Source organism: Megalobrama amblycephala, linkage group LG9, assembly GCF_018812025.1.
Source record: "Megalobrama amblycephala isolate DHTTF-2021 linkage group LG9, ASM1881202v1, whole genome shotgun sequence".
Taxonomy (NCBI): Eukaryota; Metazoa; Chordata; class Actinopteri; order Cypriniformes; family Xenocyprididae; genus Megalobrama; species Megalobrama amblycephala.
The window spans coordinates 15041133-15066848 of NC_063052.1; the positions used below are offsets into that span (position 1 = coordinate 15041133).

At 33.6% G+C, this 25716-nt stretch overlaps 1 protein-coding gene across 2 annotated transcripts; it reads left to right on the top strand.

Annotated features, from left to right (window-relative positions):
- slc30a8 (solute carrier family 30 member 8) lies at positions 1-25120 on the top strand. Of its 2 annotated transcripts, XM_048201800.1 has the most exons (14): positions 1-320; positions 4828-4957; positions 6282-6388; positions 6537-6631; positions 6719-6845; positions 10171-10346; positions 12753-12903; positions 19248-19397; positions 19497-19643; positions 21649-21802; positions 21945-22200; positions 22313-22418; positions 24305-24439; positions 24522-25120. In XM_048201800.1, exons 1-14 carry the CDS (start codon positions 170-172, stop codon positions 24665-24667), a joined length of 2031 nt encoding a protein of 676 aa, XP_048057757.1. In that variant the 5' UTR covers positions 1-169; the 3' UTR covers positions 24668-25120. The 2 variants fall into 2 exon arrangements, with proteins under 2 accessions (XP_048057757.1, XP_048057756.1); XM_048201799.1 differs by lacking the exons at positions 1-320; positions 4828-4957; positions 6282-6388; ... (2 more) ...; positions 10171-10346; positions 12753-12903 and adding an exon at positions 16685-17534 and having other exon boundaries at positions 19249-19397.
- The last annotated feature ends 596 nt before the right edge of the window (positions 25121-25716 follow it).

Below are 25716 nucleotides of genomic sequence, written 5' to 3' on the forward strand. Positions count from 1 at the left end.
AAAGCCCCTTACATTCCGTGGCGAGACTGCGCATGCTCAGTGTGCGCTGTGTGGTAAACCAGGGAATGTTTAGCTAGCGTGAGGAGTTATTAGCTTCAACATCCTCGACCTTCGGGTGCCTGGTGTGGGCAAGGAGCCTTTTCTACACAACATTTACCTGTAACTGAAAATGTCCGTGTTCTCGGAGCCTGCTTTGGAGAAGAAACTATCAGAACTGAGTAACTCCCAGCAGAGCGTGCAGACCCTCTCCCTGTGGCTCATCCACCACAGAAAACACTCCAAAACCATCGTCAAAGTCTGGTATAGCGAGCTGAAGAAAGGTAAGGAGAGGTACATTTCACCCCAAACACCTAGATTAGCTCTATAATGCGAGTTTATGTCATGTTTTAAAACGAAATTAAACAGCACATGTAGCAAACAAGCTAATCATAGATTCAAGCTAGTAGCTTAGCTCATCCACTGTTTTGATTCTATTATTGAGACAAAACCTCAATTTTTGATTGATTTTCTTTATTAATCAACATTATATCACTCTGTATGATAATTGTAATTATTGAAACACACGTGTTAGGTCAGTTTCACCACTGCAAACCAGGTTTAGTGAGAAATATTCAATATTAAAGGATTAGTTCACTTTTAAGTTAAAATTTCCTGATAATTTACTCACCCTCATGTCATCCAAGATGTTCATGTCTTTCTTTCTTCAGTCGAAAAAGGTTTTTGATGAAAACATTATAGGATTTTTCTCTATATAGTGGACTTCACTGGACCCCAAATGGTTGAAGGTCCAAATGTCAGTTTCAGTGCAGCTTCAAAGAGCTCTACATGATCCCAGACGAGGAATAAGAGTCTTATCTAGCGAAACCATTGCTCATTTTCTAAAAAAAATTAAAAATGATATATGTTTTAACCATAAATGCTCATCTTGAACTAGCTATCTTTGTAAGAATTTCGGCAGTGTAGACACTGCTAAGTGTATTACTGCCCTCCACAGGTCAAAGTTTGAACTAATTGTTATATACTTGCACTAGCATGTTGTATATGACAATTTAGTTCAAACTTTGACCTGTGGAGGGCATTAATACACTTAGCAGCGTCTACACTGCTGGAATTCTAATAGTGAAGAAGAAGAGAGCTAGTTCAAGATGAGCATTTATGGTTAAAATGAATATTTTTTTTTTAATTTTAATTTTTTTTTAGAAAATGACCAAGGGTTTCTCTAGTAGGGGTGGGAATCAGAGGGTACCTCATGATACGATACGATCACGATAAATGGCTCACGATAGCGATAATATCGCGATTATGCGATAGTCGATATATCGCTAGACAGTCCTATAATGATACATTGCGATATCGGTCTTAATATGAAAACAAAATGCAAGTGAAAAGGTTAAGTGCAGGTTAACAGATAAATCCGATCTTCAGTCCCTGCTATATATGTAGATTTAATAGAGTTCACGTCAAGTCAAGTCAAGTCAAATTTATTTATATAGCGCTTTTACAATTGGTAATTGTTTCAAAGCAGCTTTACATATTAGACGCACAGAAAAAAAGGGAAGTGGTTAAAAATAAGCTGTACAAACAAGCGTGGTAATATGTAACATATACAAGATGGTGCTACATTAAGCCAATGTCGGCTGACTCCCAGGGGTGGAAAAAACCCCCTAGGAGAAAACCCAGCGTGGGAAAAAAGTCCTAGGAGGGAAAAAACCCCTTGGAAGATATATATAATATATGTAAATGGATATGGAGATCAAAATCTGAATTATACATTTTTATTATAGAGATTAAAAATAGATTATATATATATATTTGTAAGCGGATACGGGGATTTAAAAATCTATGCAGCCAGAACTGGATCTGTAGGCCCATTACGTCACCAAAAGCAAGAAATATGCGATGCGATTCTCGTATTGCACAGAGAAGGACGACGATATATCGCCATATCGATATTTTGTCCCACCCCTATTCTCTAGATAAGACTCTTATTCCTCGTCTGGGATCATGTAGAGCTCTTTGAAGCTGCACTGAAACTGACATTTGGACCTTCAACCCGTTGAACCCCAGTGAAGTCCACTATATGGAGAAAATCCTGGAATGTTTTCCTCAAAAACCTTAATTTCTTTTCGACTGAAGAAAGAAAGACAAACATCTTAGATGACATGAGGGTGAGTAAATTACCAGGAAATTTGAATTCTGAAGTGAACTAATCTTCATTACATCTGTTTTATACAGTTGTTTATGCTCCCACTGACCCTGGCAGCCATTTTGAAGCATCTACTCACTTGTTTCCTTACTAGGGTATATTTGTGGGGGTGTTTGGGACACAGCCATATTTATAGTGTTTTTCCTGGTGATGTAAAAATGATTAAGATCAGACTACAGTCAGCTAGTCTGGTTTAGTTGATCCTGAGCAGTTTAGTTTAGGATCAGCCAGATCCCTCTCTTTCGATGGTAAGTACTGTGTGTCATTTTCCAAAGCGCGCACCTGCTTTGCTCGGACACCCAGTCTGATGGCTATTATTAGTACAATAACTACAGATTATTTTTGGCTTACTACAGAAATTTAATCAAACACTAATACTCGGTTTTGGATGGAAATAGTGATTTTAAAGGGATTGTTCACACAGAAATTTAATTTACTCACGCTCACGTTCTGTTGAACGTGAAAGAAGATATATTGAAGAATGTTTGTAACCAAAAAATATTTGGTCCTCATTGACTTCCACTGTATGGAAAAAATACAATGAAAGTCAATGGGGACCAAAAATGGTTTGTTACAAACATTCTTCAATATATCTTCTTTTGTATTCAGCAGAACAAAGAGGTTTTTTTCAAGTTTGGAACAACTTGAGGGTGAGTAAATGATGACAGAATTTTCATTTTTGGTTAAACTATCCCTTTAATTGCTTCTCTAATGACGCAATGACGTAAAATTAATTTGGCTGAAATATCGAGAAGCGGCTTGTTTAATTTATCATGCATACAGTTTTTTTTAATAGCCCAGTTGCCCACATATAATTACAGAAACTTCGTTTTTGTTTTTGGCTAAATAAAAACTTTTTTTAGTGGTACACCTCTATTTACCAGTTATAATCCAACTTCACTGTAGCTTTAGGTTTCATCAGCTTCACGTTGCCATGGATTTTTGTCTCTATATGTGTGTATAGATTTATATACTTGCAAGATTTGACTTTTTTTAACTTTAGTTAGTGTGTAATGTTGCTGTTTGATCATAAACAACATCTGCAAAGTTATGACACTCAAAGTTCAATGCAAAGGGAGATATTTTCTTGTACAGAAATCACTTTTTAAGGACTACAACAAATGGCTGGTAGAGACTACAACAAGCTTCTTCCTGGGTTAGTGACATCACAAACCCCAAAATTTACATAAACCCCGCCCCCGAGAACACACAACAAAGGGGGCGGGGCCATGTTGGGCTGCTTTAGAGAAGAGGAAGAGTTGTTGTAGTAGAGTGTTGTTCATTTTACACCACAAATGAGGGTCAATTCAACGTTGGATTTGCACAAAAGATGAACATGACGACACTTGCTAGTGGATGAGTTGAATCAACTCCACAGCAACTACATAAATTTATCCACTAACCATTCAGAAACGTCTAAAAGTTGTAACTTCTTCCTGAGTCTCTCCATCAGTGTCGACTCCGGCTTGAACAATGTAAGGCTGAACACGTCGTCATTTTGGCTGCGTGAGATTCTCCAGCTTTGTTGTTGTTGAGCTGTTAAAGCTCCGCCCTCTTCTGGAAAGGGGGCGGGAGCAGCAGCTCATTTGCATTTAAAGGGACACACACAAAAACGGCGTGTTTTTGCTCACACCCAAATATTTGACAAGCTATAATAAATGATCTGTGGGGGATTTTGAGCTGAAACTTCAGACACATTCTGGAGACACCAGAAACTTTATTACATCTTGTAAACAGAGCATTATAGGTCGCCTTTAAGGCTTTGTGGTTGCTTTTTATCTTCTCACAGACATGATAAACCAGTCTGATCCTGCATAACCAACCACTGGTGCCGCTGACGGGTTATTATAATGTTGCACCTTTGTGATAATGACACAGCCTAGATTCTTCGATCAGCTCGGTTGTGTTTGCAAACATCAAATTGTTGACTTTAGGTCTCAATCAGGCTTTGAATGTACAATATAATGATTCATTTTGCGCTCGGTGAACTGGTCTGAGTTGACTCCAGTAATTGTCATCATGTCATGTGTTCGGCTTGTTGCTCAGTGATGACATGGAAAGTACCTAGCAATGCCATTTACAGTTGACTACATGATTGACGTGAATGAATGCGAGGGATTAAGGCGCCGTGTAGTTTGATGTCAGTCGAGACGTGAATTTTAATCCATTTTCCTATATGAAAATGAACGATCATTGATTTCTAACCAGCTTCTTCTTGGCTGATGGGAAAAGATTACAGCTTCAGAATTTGATCAAGCACAGATTAGGTTATTAGTAGCGTATGTTTGTGTGCAGGTGGGAATGTTTGAGAATGGCGCTATCTTTAGATCATCCGTCTCTCTGGAGATCTCTGTGTCTATAGTGAAGGTGTAGTTTCCATGGCAGGGTTTTGTGTTCAGCTGGAATCAAGCGTTTCTCACATGTGTTCACAGACTAACAATGGTTTTTGTTGCCTATTGCTATTCAGTTGCCAATTGGAGTAGATTTATTCCTCTCAACATTCAAAGCTAATGCTATAAATGATTTGATTTCATTAAAGAGCATATTCTTTTAGATCACAGATATTCCTCTAAAGACAGCCTGTTAAATCAAGACACGTTGTTTTCTCTCTCTCTCTGCAGCCCAGGTTTCTCGAAAGCTGACCTTCCTGTATCTTGCGAATGATGTCATACAGAACAGCAAGAGGAAAGGACCAGAGTTCACAGACGACTTTGCGCCAGTCATTGTCGATGCTTTCAAACACGTCTCCAGGTGAGTTAGACCTGCATATTAAGGCGGTTTAGTGCTTGTTTAAATTGTCAGTGTGATATTTTTCTTTCTTTCTTAGTAGGTTTAGTTTAATTTAATTAATTATAATTGAAAAACTTAAACTAAATGAAAAATTAGAAATGCTTCCTTGGCAATAAACTGAAATAAGTTTAAGTTCGAAGCACTTGAATTATCTGGAAATTAATAAAAAATAAAACTAAACTAATGAAACTGGTAATGACTAATAAAAAAGAAAAAACTGAAATAAAAATAAATTAAACCTAACTAATAATATAAAAAATAAATAAATAAATAAAATGACAAAAGCACTTAACAAAATTTACTAAAACTAAAATTGACAAATTAAAAATAAAAGCTAATTTAAAATATTAAAACTAAGTGTTTTTCATTTTTATAGATAAATAGTTTTTGTTCAATAAATTTTATATATATATATTATACATATTATATATATATATTTTTTTTGGCAAGATTTTTTATAATCATTCATGCCCAATTAAAAAAAAAAAAAAAAAAAAAAAAAAAATATATATATATATATATATATATATATATATATATATATATATATATATACTCACATTAATATATATATTAAATTCTGTTTATATATATATATATATAAAATAAAATGTTTATATATAATATATATGTAATATCATTTTTGGCAAGATTTTTAATAATCAATTAACAATAAATTAAATAAATAAATAAATAAAATATATATATATATATATATATATATATATATATATAATTTTATATATTAAATTCTGTTTATATTTATTTGTTAATTGCGGTATTTTTTTAAAATAATTAATCATGTCCAATTAACAATTAAATTAAAAGTAATAGCTAAATAGCTTCAAAATATTAATAAAACTGTGTTTTTAAATTAAAAAAATAAATATTTTAAATATATAAATATATAAAATTTCGCTGTATTATGTATAATGACAAAGTCTATAATTTTTTTTAAAAATGAACACCTTTAATATTGGGTATGATGAATAATTATAAAAAAAATACTGCAATTAAAAATAATTTTATATATATTTGAGTGTGTATTATATTCTGTGTTTTGATTTTTTTTTTTTTTTTTTTTTTTAATTACAGTGTTTTTCATAAATAATCATTCCCAATTAACATTAAATCAACACTCTAGTACATTTTTCTTGTAAAAACCTTCAAGGGAATTTCTATTGATTGAATTTGCATTTAATTCTTCAACATTTCCATCTTGCAGCAGTGTTGCTGTGATTCTTCTTGTGGTAAAATGATTGGTTTTATCATCTTTCCTGTCCAGTCAAGGAGACGAGAGCTGTAAGAAACAGATGAGTCGAGTTCTGTCCATCTGGCAGGAAAGAGCCGTCTATGAGAACGATGTACTGGACAAACTCTCTGACGTCCTGCGTAAGTAAACCCACACACGCTCATTCTGATTGACGAGGTTATTGGAAATATTATATAGTCGTTCAGAAAAACTCAGTATTTTGTTTTGATAAGTGTTTGCTGATAGTGAGAAAGTCCTTCATGTAGAACGTCTCCTCATGACCTACAGAGGTAGAAAAGAAGGCCAAGAAAAGGCCTTATGAAGAAATTAAGGTGAACAACGATGACTTCGCCTCCCAAAGCTCCCCTGGTGAGCCTCCACAGGTATGAAAGAACAGCCTTACATCATGCACATATTTGTCTATACGTCAGCTTCATCAGCCGTGTCAGGACTTGTTTTGTGTGTCCCAGACGGCAGATCTGATCCGAGCACTACAGGAGCTTGAGAACGCGGCCTCGAGTGACGCGGCTCTCCGTCAGCGGATCTCTGCTCTTCCTCCAGAGGTGCAGGACACCTCCCTGTTGCACAAGGTCACAGGTGAGAGCACACATGCAAACCTTTGTCATGTCAGAACTAAGTCAATGCATCAGAAACATGGGCCTGGTTTCACAGACGGGGTTAGATTAAGCCAGATTAGGCCTTCAGTTCAGTTTGCTTTTGAGACAAAACACTTTTTTAAGAGATGCTTTCAGTTAAAACAGATCAAACATGCATTTTAGTCTGGGACTAATTTAAACTGGGGGAAAATGTAATAAAAATCTGAATTTTAATTCATGCTGCGCCACAGTGTGTGTTCAGAAACTGCTAGACAGAACACAGCACGCCAGGGAAATGCTATTTTAATTTTATTATAGTTTTATTAATATTTTGAATTAACTTTTATGGTTTTCATGTTTAATTTTAATTTTTGCTTTTGTCCTTTTATTAGTTTTTTAATTTAAATATTTCTATTTAGGTTACTTTTTTTAATTTATTTCCAGATAATAATCCAAGTGCTTCATCTTAAACTGATTTCAGTTTATTGCCAAGGCAACATCTCTATTTTTCATTTACTTAGTTTTTCAACTAAATACTTGTATTTTATTTTTAGTTGGCAACACACTTTTTCTGTAAAGCTGTTTTAAGTTTTATTTTAGTTGTATTATAGTTTTATTAATATTTTGAATGAGCTTTTATGTATATTTTTAGTTTTCATGTTAATTTTAGTTTAATTTTTTAGTAATTTCATTATGCGTGTTTGTCATTTTATTTGTTTTATTTAAATGTCTATTTAGGCTTTATTTATATTTTATTTCAGTTTTTATGCATTTATAAAAGTTAATAATTAATAATTTTAACAATTTTAGTGCAACAACTTAAAACTTTTCTAATTTTCATTTAAAGTTTTTCAACTAATAATATTTTATTTTATTTTATTTCCGCTATATTTCAGTTAGCAACATTTTCTGTAAAGCTGCTGAAACTGTATTTGTATTATCACAAATAAAACTGTATTATCAGTTTTATTAATATTTTTAATTGCCTTTTATTTATATCTTTAATTTTCATGTAAATTTGTTTTATTTTTAGTAATTTTATTATGTGCTTTTGTCTTTTTTTATATCTATATTTCTATTTAGGCTTATTTTTATTTCAGTTTTTTTTTTTTATAAAAGATAATAGTTAATAATTTAAGTTAATAATTTTAGTACACCAACTTAAAACTTATTTCAGTTTTATGTATTTATAAAAGTTAATAATTAATAATTTTAACAATTTTAGTGCAACAACTTATATTTATATTTTAAATATATTTTTATAACAACTTATACTTATATTTTATTTTATTTTATTTCCGCTATATTTCAGTTAGCAACATTTTCTGTAAAGCTGCTGAAACGGTTTTATTTTATTTATCAGTTTTATTAATATTTTTAATCGGCTTTTATTTATATCTTTAGTTTTCATGTTAATTTGTTTTATTTTTAGTAATTTTATTACGTGCTTTTGTCTTTTTTTATATATTTCTATTTAGGCTTATTTTTATTTCAGTTTTTATTTATTTATAAAAGATAATAGTTAATAATTTAAGTTAATAATTTTAGTGCACCAACTTAAAACTTATTTCAGTTTATTGCCAAGGCAACATTTCTAATTTGCATTTAAAGTTTTTCAACTAATACTTTTATTTTTATTTTGTTTTATTTTATTTTAGCTTTATTTCAATTGGCAACAAGCATTTTCTGAAAAAAGCATTCTCTGTAAAGCTGCTTTTTTTATTTTAGTTGTATTATAGTTGTATTAATATTTTGAATGAGCTTTTATGTATATTTTTAATTTTCATGTTGATTTTAGTTTAAGTTTTAGTAATTTCATTATGCGTGTTTGTCATTTTATTTGTTTTATTTAAATGTCTATTTAGGCTTTATATTTTATTTCAGTTTTATGTATTTATAAAAGTTAATAATTAATAATTGTAACAATTTTAGAGCAACAACTTAACTTTTCTAATTTTCATTTAAAGTTTTTCAACTAGTACTTATATTTTATTTTATTAACGCTATATTTCAGTTAGCAACATTTCTGTAAAGCTGCTGAAACTTTTATTTTATTTATCAGTTTTATTAATATTTTTAATTGGCTTTTATTTATATCTTTAGTTTTCATGTTAATTTTTTATTTTTAGTAATTTTATTATGTGCTTTTGTCTTTTTTTATGTATATTTCTATTTAGGCTTATTTTTATTTTTATTTCAGTTTTTATTTATTTATAAAAGATAATGGTTAATAATTTAAGTTAATAATTTTAGTGCACCAACTTAAAACATATTTCAGTTTATTGCCAAGGCAACATTTCAAATTTGCATTTAAAGTTTTTCAGCTAATACTTTTATTTTATTTTGTTTTATTTTATTTCAGCTTAATTTCAATTGACAACAAGCATTTTCTGAAAAAAGCATTTTCTGTAAAGCTGATTTGTTTTATTTTAGTTGTATTATAGTTTTATTAATATTTTGAATGAGCTTTTATGTATATTTTTAGGTTTCATGTTAATTTTAGTTACATATTTAGTAATTTTGTTATTTTTGCTGTTTTTATTTTATTTTTATTTCCAGTTAATAATTTTAGTGCTTAAACTTAAAATTATTTCAGGTTATTGCCAAGGCAACAAGTTTTTTTTTTTTTTTTTTTTTTTTCTTCTTTTTTTTTTAAATTTCAGAATTAACAGAAATGTTTTTAACTCTTTCCCTGGCATCAATGAAATTTTCCAGTTTTCCGTGTTTTCAACATTATATATTAGGGGGCGGTATTACACATCTTCTGAAATCTTTGGATCAAAACACAGGCGAAGAAGCAGAAACAAGTGACTGAAGCATTGCTGTAAATTAACACGATCATCAACATTAAGCGGCATACAAATCAAAACTGCGTAACGTTACTGTATGAAGTGTTGGCGCAGGATGAAGGACAGCACTGTGAAGTTTTGGGTGTGTTGATGGACTCGATCTACTCCATCTGTGTTTTGATCATCGTTCTAAATCCCATCCAGACACTCTTGATTTTCTCAGCTTTTTGCTCAAAATGTTGCCTTTTTTTAATCTTAATGCTTTTTTAAGTGTTGATAAAGAATGCATGAAGCTTGAATAAAACGTGTTTTCTTTCTTTAGATATATTGCATGTTCAGATATTCATACAACAATATTCTGGCGGCCATGAAACAAAAATGCTGGCGGGGAAAGAGTTAATATTTTTAGTTAATGATAATAACCCTGCTTTGAAGCAATATGTATTAAGAGTGCTATACAGAAAATAACCTTGAATTGAATGAATAGCAATCATATGTAGTGGAGCGTTCTGTTCATCCTGCTTGTGTTTGTGTCAGATAAAGAGTCAGGGGAGCGTCTCTCTCGGCTGGTGGAAGAGGCCTGCATGCTTCTGGCCGATTACAGCGGGCGGCTGGCGGCAGAGATCGATGATCGGCGGCAGCTCACTCGCACACTCGCCGTCTTTTTGCAGAGTCAGAGAGACGGCCTGGCCCAGAACGAGCAGAAACTAGAAGTGGGTAAACTTACTGATGTCACACTTCCTTTTCTTTTTATCCTCAGTTGCTATCTTCTACTTACTAGTGTCGGTTTGTTTCTTTCTTTCTCCACTTCTTCTTTTCTTTTTAAGACTTGTGTGTGTTAAAAAATATATGCACATCTTCATCACTGTGCCGTAATCAGAGCTGCGTGGGTTTGTTCTGCCTATAGAGGGCAGTGAAACTCCAATATCGCAGCACTGAATTATCTTTTCAGAGGGATAGTTTATCCAAAAATAAGTCTGTCACTCAACTTGTGTGAGTTTCTTTTTTCTGTACACAAAAGAAGATATTTTAAAGAATGTTTGTAATCAAACAGTTTCTGGTCCCTATTGACTTGCATTGTATTTTTCTAGTCAATGGGGACCAGCAACTAAAATATTTTTGGGTGAACTATCCCTTTAACCCCTTGTGCATGAGACACATCACTGGGCTGGTAAGTATAAACCAAAAAAGTTCTAGTAAAGTTTTTTTTTTTGGGCATTAACTGCTTCATTTTCCAGCCTTTGCCAACAGGTAGTGAGCAGATTCCTGTGTTCCACCTGATGCCGTCTTTACAAATCAAATAAAAATAAAAGAAAAAACTCCAATCTCTTGAGTGTGCTTTGTTTTTTGCTTATGCACTGGCTTTCACAAACACATCCTTATTGAGTCCAGTAGTGAAATAACTTAATAATTTATATGCTTTAACATTAGTTTTACAGTAGTTAACATGAGCAATACTTTTGCAGAGATTATTAAATAAGATCAAAATGTATTAGTGTGTTTTTTATAAACAAATGCTATAAAAGATTGTTCATTTTTAGTTCATGATGCAAAATGCGTTAATTATTTTAAAGGGTTAGTTCACCCAAAAATTAAAATTCAGTCATTAATTACTCACCCTCATGTCGTTCCACACCCGTAAGCCCTTCGTTCATCTTCAGAACACAAATTAAGATATTTTTGATGAAATCTGAGAGGTATATGACTCGTCCAATATAATCAACACTTTCAAGGTTCAGAAAGGTACTAAAGACATCGTTAAAACAGTCATGTGACTGCAGTGGTTCAACCTTAATGTTATGAAGAGACGAGAATACTTTTTGTGCGCAAAAACAAAACAAAAATAACCACTTTATTCAACAATCTCTTCTCTTCTGTGTCATTCTTGTATGTTGTTTACATCCAGAGCTTCTACGTCAGAACGCCGACTCGTTATTGGCTGGCTCCTGCATCACATGATCAGCTTTGGCCAATTCTGAGCCGGCATTCGGACGTAAACACGGAAGCTTCACTGTGCGTCACCTGCATAAGGATAATGACAGAGATTGTTGAATAAAGTCGTTTATTTTTGTTTTGTTTTTGTGCACAAAAAGTATTCTCGTCTCTTCATAACATTAAGGTTGAAGCACTGCAGTCACATGACTGTTTTAACAATGTCTTTAGTACCTTTCTGGACCTTCTGAAGTGTTGATTATATTGGACGAGTCATATACCTCTCGGATTTCATCAAAAATATCTTAATTTGTGTTCTGAAGATGAACGAAGGTCTTAAGGGTGTGGAACGACATGAGGGTGAGTAATTAATGACAGAAATTTCATTTTTGGGTGAACTAACCCTTTAAGTTTTAATTTTATACACTTCATCCAGGACTAAAAGTATACAAGAAACATGTGAAAAGATAATTGCTTTTAAAAACATTAAAGTCTGACTGCAAAGGGTTAAAACTACAGTTATATATGCTGTTATTGGATCAGATTAATGTCCATATATTTAACCATATGCAAATTAACTTGCAATTAAATTAGTTTAATTTATTACATATGCATCTTAACAAATACCCTGACAGACTTGTATTATAGATGCAAAAAATTGGTTCTTTGTTATTATTTTGGTGTGAATTAGTGTTTAAAAGTAAGGCATGATTTTAGTTTCTCAGTGTTTCATTAGTGACACATAAACATGATAAAGAGTTTAAAACTTTACATCATGTTGGAACAGAATAATGTTCTTAAACTTTTTTAACTGTCAATTGAACATTAATAGAATTTTAAAAAATGATAGGAAACACATTTTCAAGAACTTAAGTCACTGACATAAACACTAATAAGGAAATATATCCATTAAGTAATGTGCTTAACTTTTTTAACATGTATAAAATGCTTTATATAGCAGCGGACCGTATTGTTTTAGTGCGTCTGCTCACTGTAAACACTAACCGCTGCCTTATGATAAAACACATCTGAACTAAATCCAACCGTTAAAAAGAGAGTTGCATCTGTTAAAAAGCCTTGTGTTCGTTCAATATATAAAAATGAAAGAGGAATCCATACATTCTGGTTTTACTAATATATCACCGGTTGTATCTTTGCACTAACACGGTGTGTATTTTTTATTTCAGGAATACAAACGCAAACTGGCCCGAGTGTCTCAGGTCCGGAAGGAGCTGCGGTCTCGTCTCGGCAGTCTCCCGGATCTCTCCCGGCTCCCGAGCGTCACGGGTGGCCACGTCCGCCTGCCGTCCTCCGGCGACCTTTACAGCCCCTCAAACTGAGCTGGACTCTCACCCCGTCACCCGGGCCTCCGGCCGCCATTCTTTCTTGCTTTAGAGTTGACATCTCCTGGCCACTATGATGTTAGTGGACGCGTCCAATATGCAGTTTCAATGATGAGCACCATCACAATTCATCCCCCTTTGCAATTGAAAAGTATTTCTGCATTGGGATCAATGCAGTCATTTAAAACGATAGAAGTTATTCTTGAATAACAAGTTTAGATTAGCTTTGTTTTGGAAGCTTCCTTAAAAGTAAGACGCCAAAAGTTAAAATAGACATCCTACTCCTTTTCCAGCTCCTCTCTTACTCATTTGATAGTACTTCAGATTTGTTATTTTTGTATTTTTGCAGTGAATATTCATTTCAGTGCAGTATCTTTTAATCAGCTGCAGTATTTTAGTGCGGCGGTCATACACTATGGGTTAAAAACAACCCAAGTTGGGTTAAAAATGGACATACCCAGTGTTTGGGTTGATTTAACCCAGATGGTTGGGTTAAATGTTTGCTGGGTAGTTTTATTTAACTCAACTATTGTTTAAAAATGACTATATTGCTGGCTTAAAATGAACCTAAAATAGGTTGGAAATTAAAAATCAGACATAATTACTAGAGGCAACAATAATAATCAAAAGATGAACATTTATTAATAAGCAATTTAATCAATGTTTCATTATTATTCATTAAAAATATTAATAAATGTCTATTTCCAACATACTTTGGGTTCATTTTAAGCAAGAAATACAGTAATTTTTAAACAATAGTTGAGTTAAATAAAAACTACCCATACATTTAACCCAACCGCTGGGTTTGTCCATTTTTAACCCAACTTGGGTTGTTTTTAACCCAGCATTTTTAAGGTACCAACGAACTGAAGGTTACTTGTGCTGTAGTTGATGTAGAGCTTTGCAATTGGCAAAGAGATGTTTTCCCTTTTGGGTTTGTGCTTAACACACTCAATAAAATGCTGGGTTAAAAACAACCCAACCACTGGGTTAAAACAATGCAATCACTGGGTTTGTCCATTTTCAACCCAACTTGGGTTGTTTTTAACCCAGCATTTTTAGAGTGCAGCTCCAATAGTGGACTATACCAGATATTTCAGTGTAATTATCATGCCTAAGAAGTAAACCTATCCGAAAGGTCCTTCGCACCATTGATCAAACAAATTCAAATGTGTTTGACTTTCATCTCGTCCTCCTTTTCATCTACAGACAGTGCTTTGGTTAAGATGAGTAATTGTTCATTGTCTCTATGGGTTTGTTGGTTGATGAATTTGTGTTTATGTGCGTTATACTGTATGGTCGCTCCCTCGTTGGTCATCTGTGATGAAAAGAATCAAACTACTAGTTACAACCGTTTCCTTTGTAGCATCTGAAGGCGCCGCCGCTCGTTGCCTGTGAAACCACAACTTTTAACTTATTTAGTTGCAAGTGTACATTTTAACATCAGCCTTTGTAAATAACGTGTCAGTCTGAGCCAAATAAAGCTGAAGGCAAAGGATAAAATCATTCTTTTACTTATTTTCTTAGATTGTAATGAAAGTGAAAACGAACATGTACAGTATTTTTGCAAAAATAAATGCACTTTGTTTTCTTTTTTCACAATGTTGTCGAAAGAGGCTCATCTGAGCCCTGTTGTCCAAAGAAAAAGTTCAATTTTGGTTTCAATCTGGATTAAACCATCAGTATGTGTATGTACTTTTTGGTGAAATTGGGATATCTTTGATCCAAAAAACGGGACCTGATCCCAACACAAGGGAGGATTTTAGAAACAAAAATTGGTCAACAAAATTAAACATTTATAATATACACATATTTGCATTTTTTTTTTATTATTTTGCTCTTGATTAGTTTAACTGCTTAATACGGAAGAGTATTAGGGACAAGCAATAATAAAAAAATAAAACCATCTCGAGATTAAAGTTGTTAAATTTCGAGAAAAACTCATTAAATTTCGAGAAAAAAGTTGAGATAAAATGTTGAGAATAAAGTTGTTAAATTACAAGAACAAATTCATTAAATTATGAGAAAAATGTTAAATTTCGAGAAAAAAGTCGAGATAAAATGTTGAGAATAAACTCGTTAAATTACGAGAAAAAACTCATTAAATTTCGAGATAAAAGTCGAGATAAAATGTTGAGAATAAACTCGTTAAATTATGAGAAAAAAACTCGTTAAATTTCAAGAAAGAAGTCGAGATAAAATGTTGAGAATAAACTCGTTAAATTACAAGAAAAAAAACTTGTTAAATTTCGAGATAAAATGTTGAGAATAAAGTCATTAAATTACGAGAAAAAAAGTCGTTAGATTATGAGAACAAATTCGTTAAATTATGAGAAAAATGTCGTTAAATTTTGAGAAAAAAGTCGAAATAAAATGTTGAGAATAAACTCATTAAATTATGAGAAAAATGTCGTTAAATTTCAAGAAAAAAGTCGAGATAAAATGTTGAGAAAAAAGTCATTAAATTACGAGAAAAAAAGTCGTTAGATTGAGAACAAATTCGTTAAATTATGAGAAAAATGTCGTTAAATTTTGAGAAAAAAGTCGAAATAAAATGTTGAGAATAAACTCATTAAATTATGAGAAAAATGTTGTTAAATTTCAAGAAAAAAGTCGAGATAAAATGTTGAGAAAAAAGTCATTAAATTACGAGAACAAATTCGTTAAATTACGAGAACAAATTCGTTAAATTATGAGAAAAATGTCGTTAAATTTCAAGAAAAAAGTCGAGATAAAATGTTGAAAATAAAGTAATTAAATTAACGAATTTATTCTCGTAATTTAACGAATTTGTTCTCGTAATTTAACGACTTTTTTCTCGTAATTTAATGACTTTATTCTCGTAATTTAATGACTTTATTCTCAACATTTTATCTCAAATTTTTTCTCTAAATTTAACCAGTTTTTTTCTCGTAATTTAATGAGTTTATTCTCAACATTTTATCTCAACTTTTTTATTGAAATTTAACGAGTTTTTTCTCGAAATTTAACAACTTTAATCTCGAGATGGTTTTATTTTTTTATTATTGCTTGTCCCTAATCCTCTTCCGTAGCTTAAGCTATAAAGTTAGAAGTAGATAAAAAAACGATAAAATATTCCCCCAAACAGCTGTCAACATCAAACAAAAATAATATATTTTAATACATTGGCACAATCATAAGATATGATCCCTTATTGCATGTATATTTATTTGTGTTTACAGAGATACGGAGCCCCTGAAGGGACAGTTTGAGATAGGAGGAAAAGTTAATTTTAATGCTTTCGCGTTCTCTCGCAAATATTTTGCTTTCCTCTGAGAAACTTTGGAGTTTTTTGCGAGTGAACGTGCAAAACTTTTGCTTTTTTCTCCCTTCCTCCTCATATTTTTTTCCATCACTATGTCCCTTTAGTGCTTCCGTAGGGGTCTGATTGTTTAAAGGATATTTAAAATGGAAGGGGATGTTTGTTTGTTTATGTTGTTTTCTTTCTCTTCAAATAAAAACACTAAAAGTGACCCAAGTTGACTATTCTACCTGTTGTTCTTTAGCTGAAATGCAACTCCATTTGGAGCACTGCTTGAAAAACCGGAATAAAGGAGCATGCTTCTTGATCTAAGCATTTTTAGATATTTGGACTGGAAACAAGACAAAAACTCTAAGTAAGAACAGCATTTTGGGGAATGTCTTCGGTTAAAATAAAGACTTGTTTTGTCATATGGTGTTGAATAATATGAGGAAATGTCCTTCAACATCCTTCTGGATTGGTTTACTGTAATTATTTTTTTTTTTTTTTTTTTTTTTTTTTTTACTTGTGTGGGAAAATGCAATATATCATTAAAGTGATTAAATTAGTTAAACTTCAAACCCAATCAACTTATTGAATGTGTTAAAGCTCTTTCAAAGAGCTCTTAACTGATTATCTCTCTGTTAAAGGTCAGTTTTTTGGGCTGTTTCAGTGTCAATCATCTCAGTCAGGAGTTGCAAGCATGCCTGAAAGTTTGCACACGGTTCGCAGTCACAAGGCTTCAGATTCAGATAAATCCGCTTTTTCACTGAGCACCAAATATTAGACATGTTCCTCCTGTAGCCTATATGACATCAGACAGGTTAAAAGTGTGGTATATGTGAAATATGTACTCTTTTGATAAATAATCACATCTTAAAACTAGAAATTGCAGAGCAGTTTGGAGAAATATTTCAGTGAATTCACTATATAGGCTACTGAAACACCGCTTCACTTAATTAATATAAATGATCGCGTTATTGTCCTCCGGATGGGATGATCCTAAAGGATGCCATTGTCGTGATTTGGAGAAGCAGAGAAGAGAGTTTGATCAGAAACTGTTTGCACACGGTTCACAGTCACAAGGCTTGAAATAACAGCGCTTTTGCACTGAGCCTCTAATATCAGCCGCACTTTACCTCAGGATGCTGCCAGCACTGTGACAGGACGAATTTCACGCTTTATTATCTTCATTTTAGCAGTTAGATTTATACCACATTGTCTAAACGTCCGCAGAAAGGGTTAATTTATAAATCAATCTTTTCAAAAGTGAAGGAAAACTAAACCATGGTCAAAAAAGATCCGGAAAAGATTCATTTGGTCACGGAAAACGGTGCAAAAATGTACACCATCACGACAGAAAGGTAAATGTTTTCTTTATTTTAATGTTAATGCTATTGGTGAATTTAGGGTGATTGGGACACTTGAGATGACTTGGAACCTAAATAAATCCCTAAATTCACCCTATTATTTTAACAAAATGTTGAGTTTTATTTAACTGGAGTGTTTTATACATGAGAACACAGTGGCAAATTATGTTTCGTTTACTTTTTCCTCTTTTCGTGAGTGTTATGTTATTACACAAGGATCTCAGTGGTGTGCAAAATTTGCACTGCGCCCTAATCCGGGCAAAAAATGAACACCCGACACAGGACACATCCGGATTCGACTCTTTTCATTGGAAGAATCAATTTGCGATTCGTTCGGACCGCTCTTTTTTCAGTCAGTAAAACAGTAAAACATTATCAGTTTACATTAAAACAGAGGATTAAGGTTTTTTTTTTTTTTACCTACAATCAAATGAAAAAAGGCTACTTTTTGAAAGGTAGGATAACTTGATAAGCATCAGATCTTTTAACCCTTTTTTGAGCGATTCGGTTCGATTCTCTCGCACCACACGCGATTTTCCAGTCAGTAAAACATTATCGGACACAGAGGATTGAGTGGATTTTTACCTACAATAAACTGAAACAAAAGGCTAAATTTTGAGAGGTAACTTTTGGTCTTATAAGCATCAGGTCTTATAACCCTTTTTGTGCGAATCGGTTCGATTCTTTCGGACCGCTATTTTCAAACTGAATCATTTGACGCGATATTTCAGTCAGTAAAACATCGGCATACATTAAAACACAGAGGATTAAGTGGATTTTTTTTACCTACAACAATCAAATGAAACAAAATGCTACTTTTTGAGAGGTAACTTTAGGTCTTATAACCTTTTTTTGTGTGATTCAGTTTGATTATTTCGCTCCGCTCTTTTAAAACTGAATCATTTGGTGCGAATTTTCAGTCAGTAAAACATTGTCGGCATACATTAAAACACACGATTAAGTGGATTTTTTTTTTTTTTTTTTACCTACAATCAAATGAAACAAAAGGCTATTTTTTGAGAGGTAACTTTTGGTCTTATAAGTGTCAAGTCTTATAACCCTTTTTGTGCGAATCGGTTCTTTCGAACCGCTGTTTTTAAACTGAATCATTTGGCGCGATTTTTCAGTCAGTAAAATATCAGCATACATAAAAACACAGAGAATTAAGTGTTTTTTTTTTAAATACCTACAATCAAATGAAACAAAAGGCTATTTTTTGAGAGGTAACTTTATAACCCTTTTTGTGCGATTCGGTTCAATTCTTTCGAACCACTGTTTTTAAACTGAATCATTTGGTACGATTGTTCAGTCAGTAAAACATTAAAACACAGAGCATTAAGTGGATTTTTACCTACAATAAACTGAAACAGAAGAGTAGTGGTAACTTTAGGTTTTATAAACATAATTTTATGTTTATTGGTACAGTGTAAATAATCAATATTTACACGTGACTACTAAAATATAATTGCCTGAGCTCCACCTGCGTATATTTCTTTTAAAGAAATTTAGTACCTTCATATAAAACACAAGCATGTTCAAAAGATACTGCATAACAGAAATAACATTGTTGTTTTTTAATGGCACAACACTGAAGGTTGCAGGTGAATTGTCATACATGTAGTCAGACATAAACTTGCTGTTTGTCAATCAAACCTATGAATCCTTCAAGAAAATTTACTTATGTTAATGACTGTTATATTCCTCCCAGTATGTCCTCAGGTGAGATGAAGAACGGTAAACACTGTCATGATAACAGCCGTGCCCAGGAGGACCGAGAACGAGAGAAAAAGCTTGCCAAGAAACGTCTATACATTGTTTCAGCAGTATGTCTGGTCTTTATGGTGGGCGAGATATTAGGTGTGTGACCCTTCCTGCTGATTGGCTGCAATGCATGTTTTTGCACACACAAAGTACCGCTGGTGAATTAATATGCGCTGATGTCTGGTCTGTGTATAGGTGGGTATTTTGCTGGAAGTCTGGCGGTGATGACAGATGCTGCCCACCTGCTTGTGGACCTCACCAGCTTCATCATCAGTTTGTGCTCGCTGTGGCTGTCGTCCAGACCTGCTACACGCACTCTCAATTACGGCTGGCATCGAGCAGGTAAATGACTGGAATTGTAGAACAGTAAATTGTTGTCATGTGGTCCAAAAACTCCTCCATCCCTGGATACAGGGAAATAATGCATATTAGGGCTGTCAATAGATAACATTTTTTTTTGCGATTAATCGCACAAAAAGAGTGCGATTAATCACAATTATTTGGACACTTATTGTGAAATTAAGTATACACCATTTATTTGTTTAACATGCTCATTTTGTCATTATTTGCTATTTCCAGCCGAGTCATAGGATACTTGAAGGCTCCAAAATGAAACCAAATAACCAAATGATATAGTCCATATAATTCATAAATTTATGCACACCAAAACACCCATGAAAAAAAACCTCAGCCTAAAATCATCGTAGTTTACTGTGTCCTCTTCTACAATACTGCATGTTATCTTTAACAAGAAATGCCACAAGCAAACATAAAAGTGAGCGTGAGAGTTGTCACCAAAATTAAACAAAAAGTACTAACATGCAAATCCTCATTACAAATAATTTTACAATCTCACAATCAGTGTGTGCATTTCAGTGGAAACTGGCCACAAAACCAACAAAATGTAATGTAAACTGACACATGAAAGCACTCAGACTAAAGCACATTAGAGACATTAAGCACATTTTTTTAATCCACCACCACAAACAATGTTAATAAGAAATCATATCATTAGAAATGCTTTAAAAAGCTGGCTTTCTGCACAAAATTTAGCTCTGGTGTAGGTCTTCATTTGCCAATTAATTCTAGCTTTTTAAACTATTATTTAAAAGTTTGTAAATATTATTTATTTTTTTACAATAGTTTAGGCCCTCACAGTATAATTATGGCACAAAATTCACTCGATTTCACACAGCGCGATGTGTGAGGGCTCGCGCTCTTCAGAAGCAATAACAGAATAAGGCCGACTTTAAAGTGTTTTAAAGTGAAAATACATACTGGAATGAATAATTCACTGAAAATGCAACACAAGTAACTATTCTCTCTGCCATCTTTGATGTAATCAGCCTGGATTTTGGCCAAATGCCTGAAAAAAAGTTCATGAAAACATTTTTTAATGAAAATAAATACTTTTATTCAGCAAGTATGCATTAAAAAGATCAAAAGTAACATTTATATGGTTACAAAAGATTTCTATTTTAAATGCAAATCAAAAAATCCTTAAAGATATGTCCCAGTTTAAATAGGAATAAATTACATTTTACAATATATTCACATAGAAAACATTCACATATAATTGCAATAATATTTCACTATTTTTACTGTACTTTTGATCAAATAAATGCAGCTTTGTTGAGCAGAAGAGACTTTTTAGATCTCACTAAACCCCCAAACTTTTGAATGGTTGTGGATTTTATATATATATATATATATATATATAAAATCCACAACCATTTTACACATAACTGCTTCTAACTTCTAACAACATACTGACAACCTATTTTACACATAACTGCCAGCCTGCATGAAGAGGTTCTCAAGACCTGTTTGCCTTTTATAGCTGCCCTTTTAATACAATTAAGTTGCTTGACAGAAACTTTCCTTAATAAGCCTTTATCTGACCGAGTTCTGCTGTGCTCAATAATCTGCATTCAGTTTTCACACAATATTAGTTGTTTTCATACCTTTTGCACAACATTGCACCATTTCATGCTTTTCATCTTCAGAAAGATCTTTCTTCCCTTCCCACATTGCATGAGGATTGTGACTTGCTTAATAATGTGGAACAACCTCTTTAAGTGGGGTTTCCATTTACCTAAGTACCTGGCTAACTATTTTGTCTGAGATTGATACCAGTTATCTAAAAAAACATGGATAAATAAACAAACAAACACATTCTTAGAAAAACTAAAATCTGAATGTTTATTGTACTGAAATTCTACTGATATGTCACTTGCATAATAATTTAAAACAGTGTGTATATATATATATATATATATATATATATATATATATATATATATATATACAAGTGTAATTTCATCACTATACTATTGTGTATTTTCAGAAATCCTGGGTGCTCTGCTGTCCGTCTTCACTATTTGGCTGGTGACTGGTGTTCTGGTGTATCTGGCAGTGGAAAGGATCATTGACGATGACTTCACTATTGAGGGCACTGTGATGCTCATCACCTCTGGCTGTGCTGTACTGGCCAACATTATGTGAGAGAAAAACCTCAGTTCTATTACGAAGTGTATCCACACACTATTATTAGCCCTAATCTGATAACTAACTAATTTACTGCCTTTGGCATTTTAGAAAAATTGGCTTAAACTGAACTTCTATCTGTTGTTCTCTGTGTAGAATGGCACTCACTCTGCATCAGTCGGGTCACGGCCATAGTCACGGTGGTCTGAGCGGCGGCCACGGTCACGGTCACGATCATGGAAAGGAAAATGGCCACAGCCATTCTAACGCTAACCAATGTGACGTAGAGGATCAAGGGTCTGGAAAAAGACAACAAGCTAATGCTAGCGTCAGGGCAGCATTTGTCCATGTGATTGGAGACCTTCTGCAGAGTGTCAGTGTGCTTGTCAGTGCTCTCATCATCTTTTTTAAGGTAAGAGATGAGAGATTTTTAAGAGTTTTAGTATTGGATCTATATATGTAAGCCTCTATTGATCCAGTGTAATAGCATGATGCTAATTAACTGAATTCTTTTCTTTTTACAGCCTGAATATAAAATTGCAGATCCCATTTGCACCTTTCTGTTTTCTCTGTTTGTCCTGGGCACCACGTTCACCATCATGAGGGACATTATTATCGTCTTAATGGAAGGTAAAATGTCTCCTGTGGTCTTTGCTGTTTCATTTACACTCTAGAATTTGTCATTTTGGCAGAGAGTGGTGACTTTGAAGAAGCTAATGATTACATTATGTTATGTTACTTTGTCTATTTTTGTTGCACCAATTGAAAATAGTTCCAAACAAAGCTAAAAATGAATCTGTTGCTCGTCTCACAGCAACGTACGATATGATAGTGGTGTTTCATTCCTGAATGAATCAGTGTGCTTAAACAAATCAGTTGATGAATGATTCAATGGCTCACTCACAAGGACCGTCACTGGTTTCGTTCCTGAATGAATCAGTGTGTTTGAACAAAACAGTTGATGAATGATTCAATGGCTCACTCACAGTGACCGTCACTGGTTTTGTTCCTGAATGAATCAGTGTGTTTGAACAAATCAGTTGATGAACGATTCAATAGCTCACTCACAGTGACTGTCGCTGGTTTCGTTCCTGAATGAATCAGTGTGTTTGAACAAATCAGTTGATGAATGATTCAATGACTCACTCACAATGACCGTCACTGGTTTCGTTCCTGAATGAATCAGTGTTTTTGAATTAATCGATTGATGAATGATTCAATGACTCTCTCACAATGACAGTCACTGGTTTCACTCCTGAATGAATCAGTGTTTTTTCAGCAAATCGATTGATGAATGATTCAATGACTCACCCACAATGACTGTCACTGGATTTGTTCCTGAATGAATCAGTGTTTTTGAGCAAATCGAATGATGAAAGATTCAAAGACTCGCTCACAATGACTGTCACTGGTTTAATTCCTGAATGAATCAATGTTTTTGAGCAAATCGAATGATGAATTATTAAATGACTCACAATGACCGTCACTGGCTTCTTTCCTGAATAAATCAATGTTTTTGAACAAATTGATTGATGAATGATTCAATGACTCACTCACAATGACAGTCACTGGTTTCATTCCTGAATTGAATCAGTGTTTTTTTAGCAAATCGATTGATGAATGATTCAATGACTCACCCACAATGACTGTCAATGGCTTCTTTCCTGAATGAATCAATGTTTTTGAACAAATTGATTGACGATTGATTCAATGACTCACTCACAATGACCATCACTGGCTTCTTTCCTGAATGAATCAATGTTTTTGAACAAATTGATTGACGATTGATTCAATGACTCACTCACAATGACCATCACTGGCTTCTTTCCTGAATTAATCAATGTTTTTGAACAAATTGATTGATGAATGATTCAATGACTCACTCACAATGACAGTCACTGGTTTAATTCCTGAATGAATCAGTGTTTTTTCAGCAAATCGATTGATGAATGATTCAATGACTCACCCACAATGACTGTCAATGGCTTCTTTCCTGAATGAATCAATGTTTTTGAACAAATTGATTGACGATTGCTTCAATGACTCACTCACAATGACCATCACTGGCTTCTTTCCTGAATGAATCAATGTTTTTGAACAAATTGATTGATGAATTATTCAATGACTCACTCACAATGACCATCACTGGTTTCGTTCCTGAATGAATCAGTGTTGAAATATATTGAGCAGATGTTTCATTGATTCACTCATAAGACAGTCCTACTGGTTTAACAATGTAATCTACAGGGAGATTCACTGAAAAATTAGTTTTTAGAACTTTTTTTTATTTTAGCTGGGAATAAAGAATGAGAATCTGTCCAAACTACCAGACTGGTAGATTAATTGAAGGCAAATCTTAAATACAGTCTCTATAAATAAATATTAGCAGTTTTAATGGCCACTAGGCATTCTGAGAAAGGTCGTTTCATATTTCATGCACTCTTCTCATTAAAACATTTCTTGGAACATGAAGATTTTAATTAGAGCTCCTCAGCCTCAGTGTTTCTCCTCCACAGGTACGCCGGCTGGTGTGAACTATAACGAGGTGAGAGAGCACCTGCTCCGAGTAAAGGGTGTTAAAGCTGTGCACAACCTTCACATCTGGGCCCTAACAATGAACCAGGCTGTGCTCTCCGCTCACGTGGCTATAGGTAATGCTTTTAACTCCGTATGGCTTCTTTGTGGCATTTGTTTCTGAAATATTCACCAGTCTGTTCATTTTGAACTCCTCAGATGATACCGTAGAGCCACAGGACGTGTTGAGGGAAATGACCCAGGCCTGTTTCACCTCATACAGTTTCCATTCGGTAACCATTCAACTGGAGCAACAGGCGGACCAAAGGCCTGACTGTAGCCTCTGTCAAGACCCCACAAAGTGAAACACCCAGAGACTAATCCAAAGGCATAAAAGACCCATGAAAGAGACCGTTTGAAAAGGATTATTATCAAAACATAAATGGAGTAGATCGAGTCCATCAACACCCCCAAAGCTTCACAGTCCTAAACCTCTTTTTGGGTTTGACATTTCATTCAGTAACGCTAGGCAGTTTTGATTTTTTATGTTGTTGAATGTTTGATGATCACATCAGCTTACATGTGCATAAGCAATGCTTCTATCGCTTGTTTCTGCTTCATCTTCACTTGTTTTTGGATCCGGAGACTCTCTCAGAAGATGCCTAACAGCGACCCTACAGTATAACAGAGAACACATGGATTGCTGTAAATTTCTGTCAATTTTTTATGAATCGATACTATTGTGGTGTTTCGTTCCTGAAACGTTCCTGTATTTTTGAGCGAATTGATTGATTAAAGATTCAATAACTCACTCACAATGACTGTCAGTTGTTTCTTTCCTGAATTAATCAGTGTTTTTGAACAAATCAATTGATGAATGATTCAATGACTTACTCACAATGACTGTCGCTGGCTTTGTTCTTGAATGAATCAGTGTTTTTGAAGGAATCGATTAATGAATGATTCAATGACTCACTCACAATAACTGTCGCTGGTTTTGTTCCTGAATGAATCAGTGTTTTTGAGTAAATCGATTGATGAATGATTCAATGACTCACTCACAATAACTGTCGCTGGTTTTGTTCCTGAATGAATCAGTGTTTTTGAGTAAATCGATTGATGAATGATTCAATGACTCACTCACATTGACTGTCGCTGGTTTTGTTCCTGAATGAATCAGTGTTTTTGAGTAAATCGATTGATGAATGATTCAATGACTCACTCACATTGACTGTTACTGGTTTTGTTCCTGAATGAATCAATGTTTTTGAGCGAATCGATTGATTAAAGATTCAATGACTCACTCACAATGACTGTCACTGGCTTTGTTCCTGAACTAATCAATGTTTTTGAGTAAATCGATTGATGAATGATTCAATAACTCACTCACAATGACTGTCACTGGTTTCGTTCT

Coding starts and splice junctions, on each gene's coding strand:
- slc30a8 (XM_048201800.1), top strand. CDS start 170: ATGTCCGTGTTCTCGGAGCCTGCTTTGGAGAAGAAACTATCAGAACTG. Junction 19,398..19,496: donor TATGGTGGGCGAGATATTAG/GTGTGTGACCCT, acceptor GTCTGTGTATAG/GTGGGTATTTTGCTGGAAGT. Junction 19,644..21,648: donor TTACGGCTGGCATCGAGCAG/GTAAATGACTGG, acceptor GTGTATTTTCAG/AAATCCTGGGTGCTCTGCTG.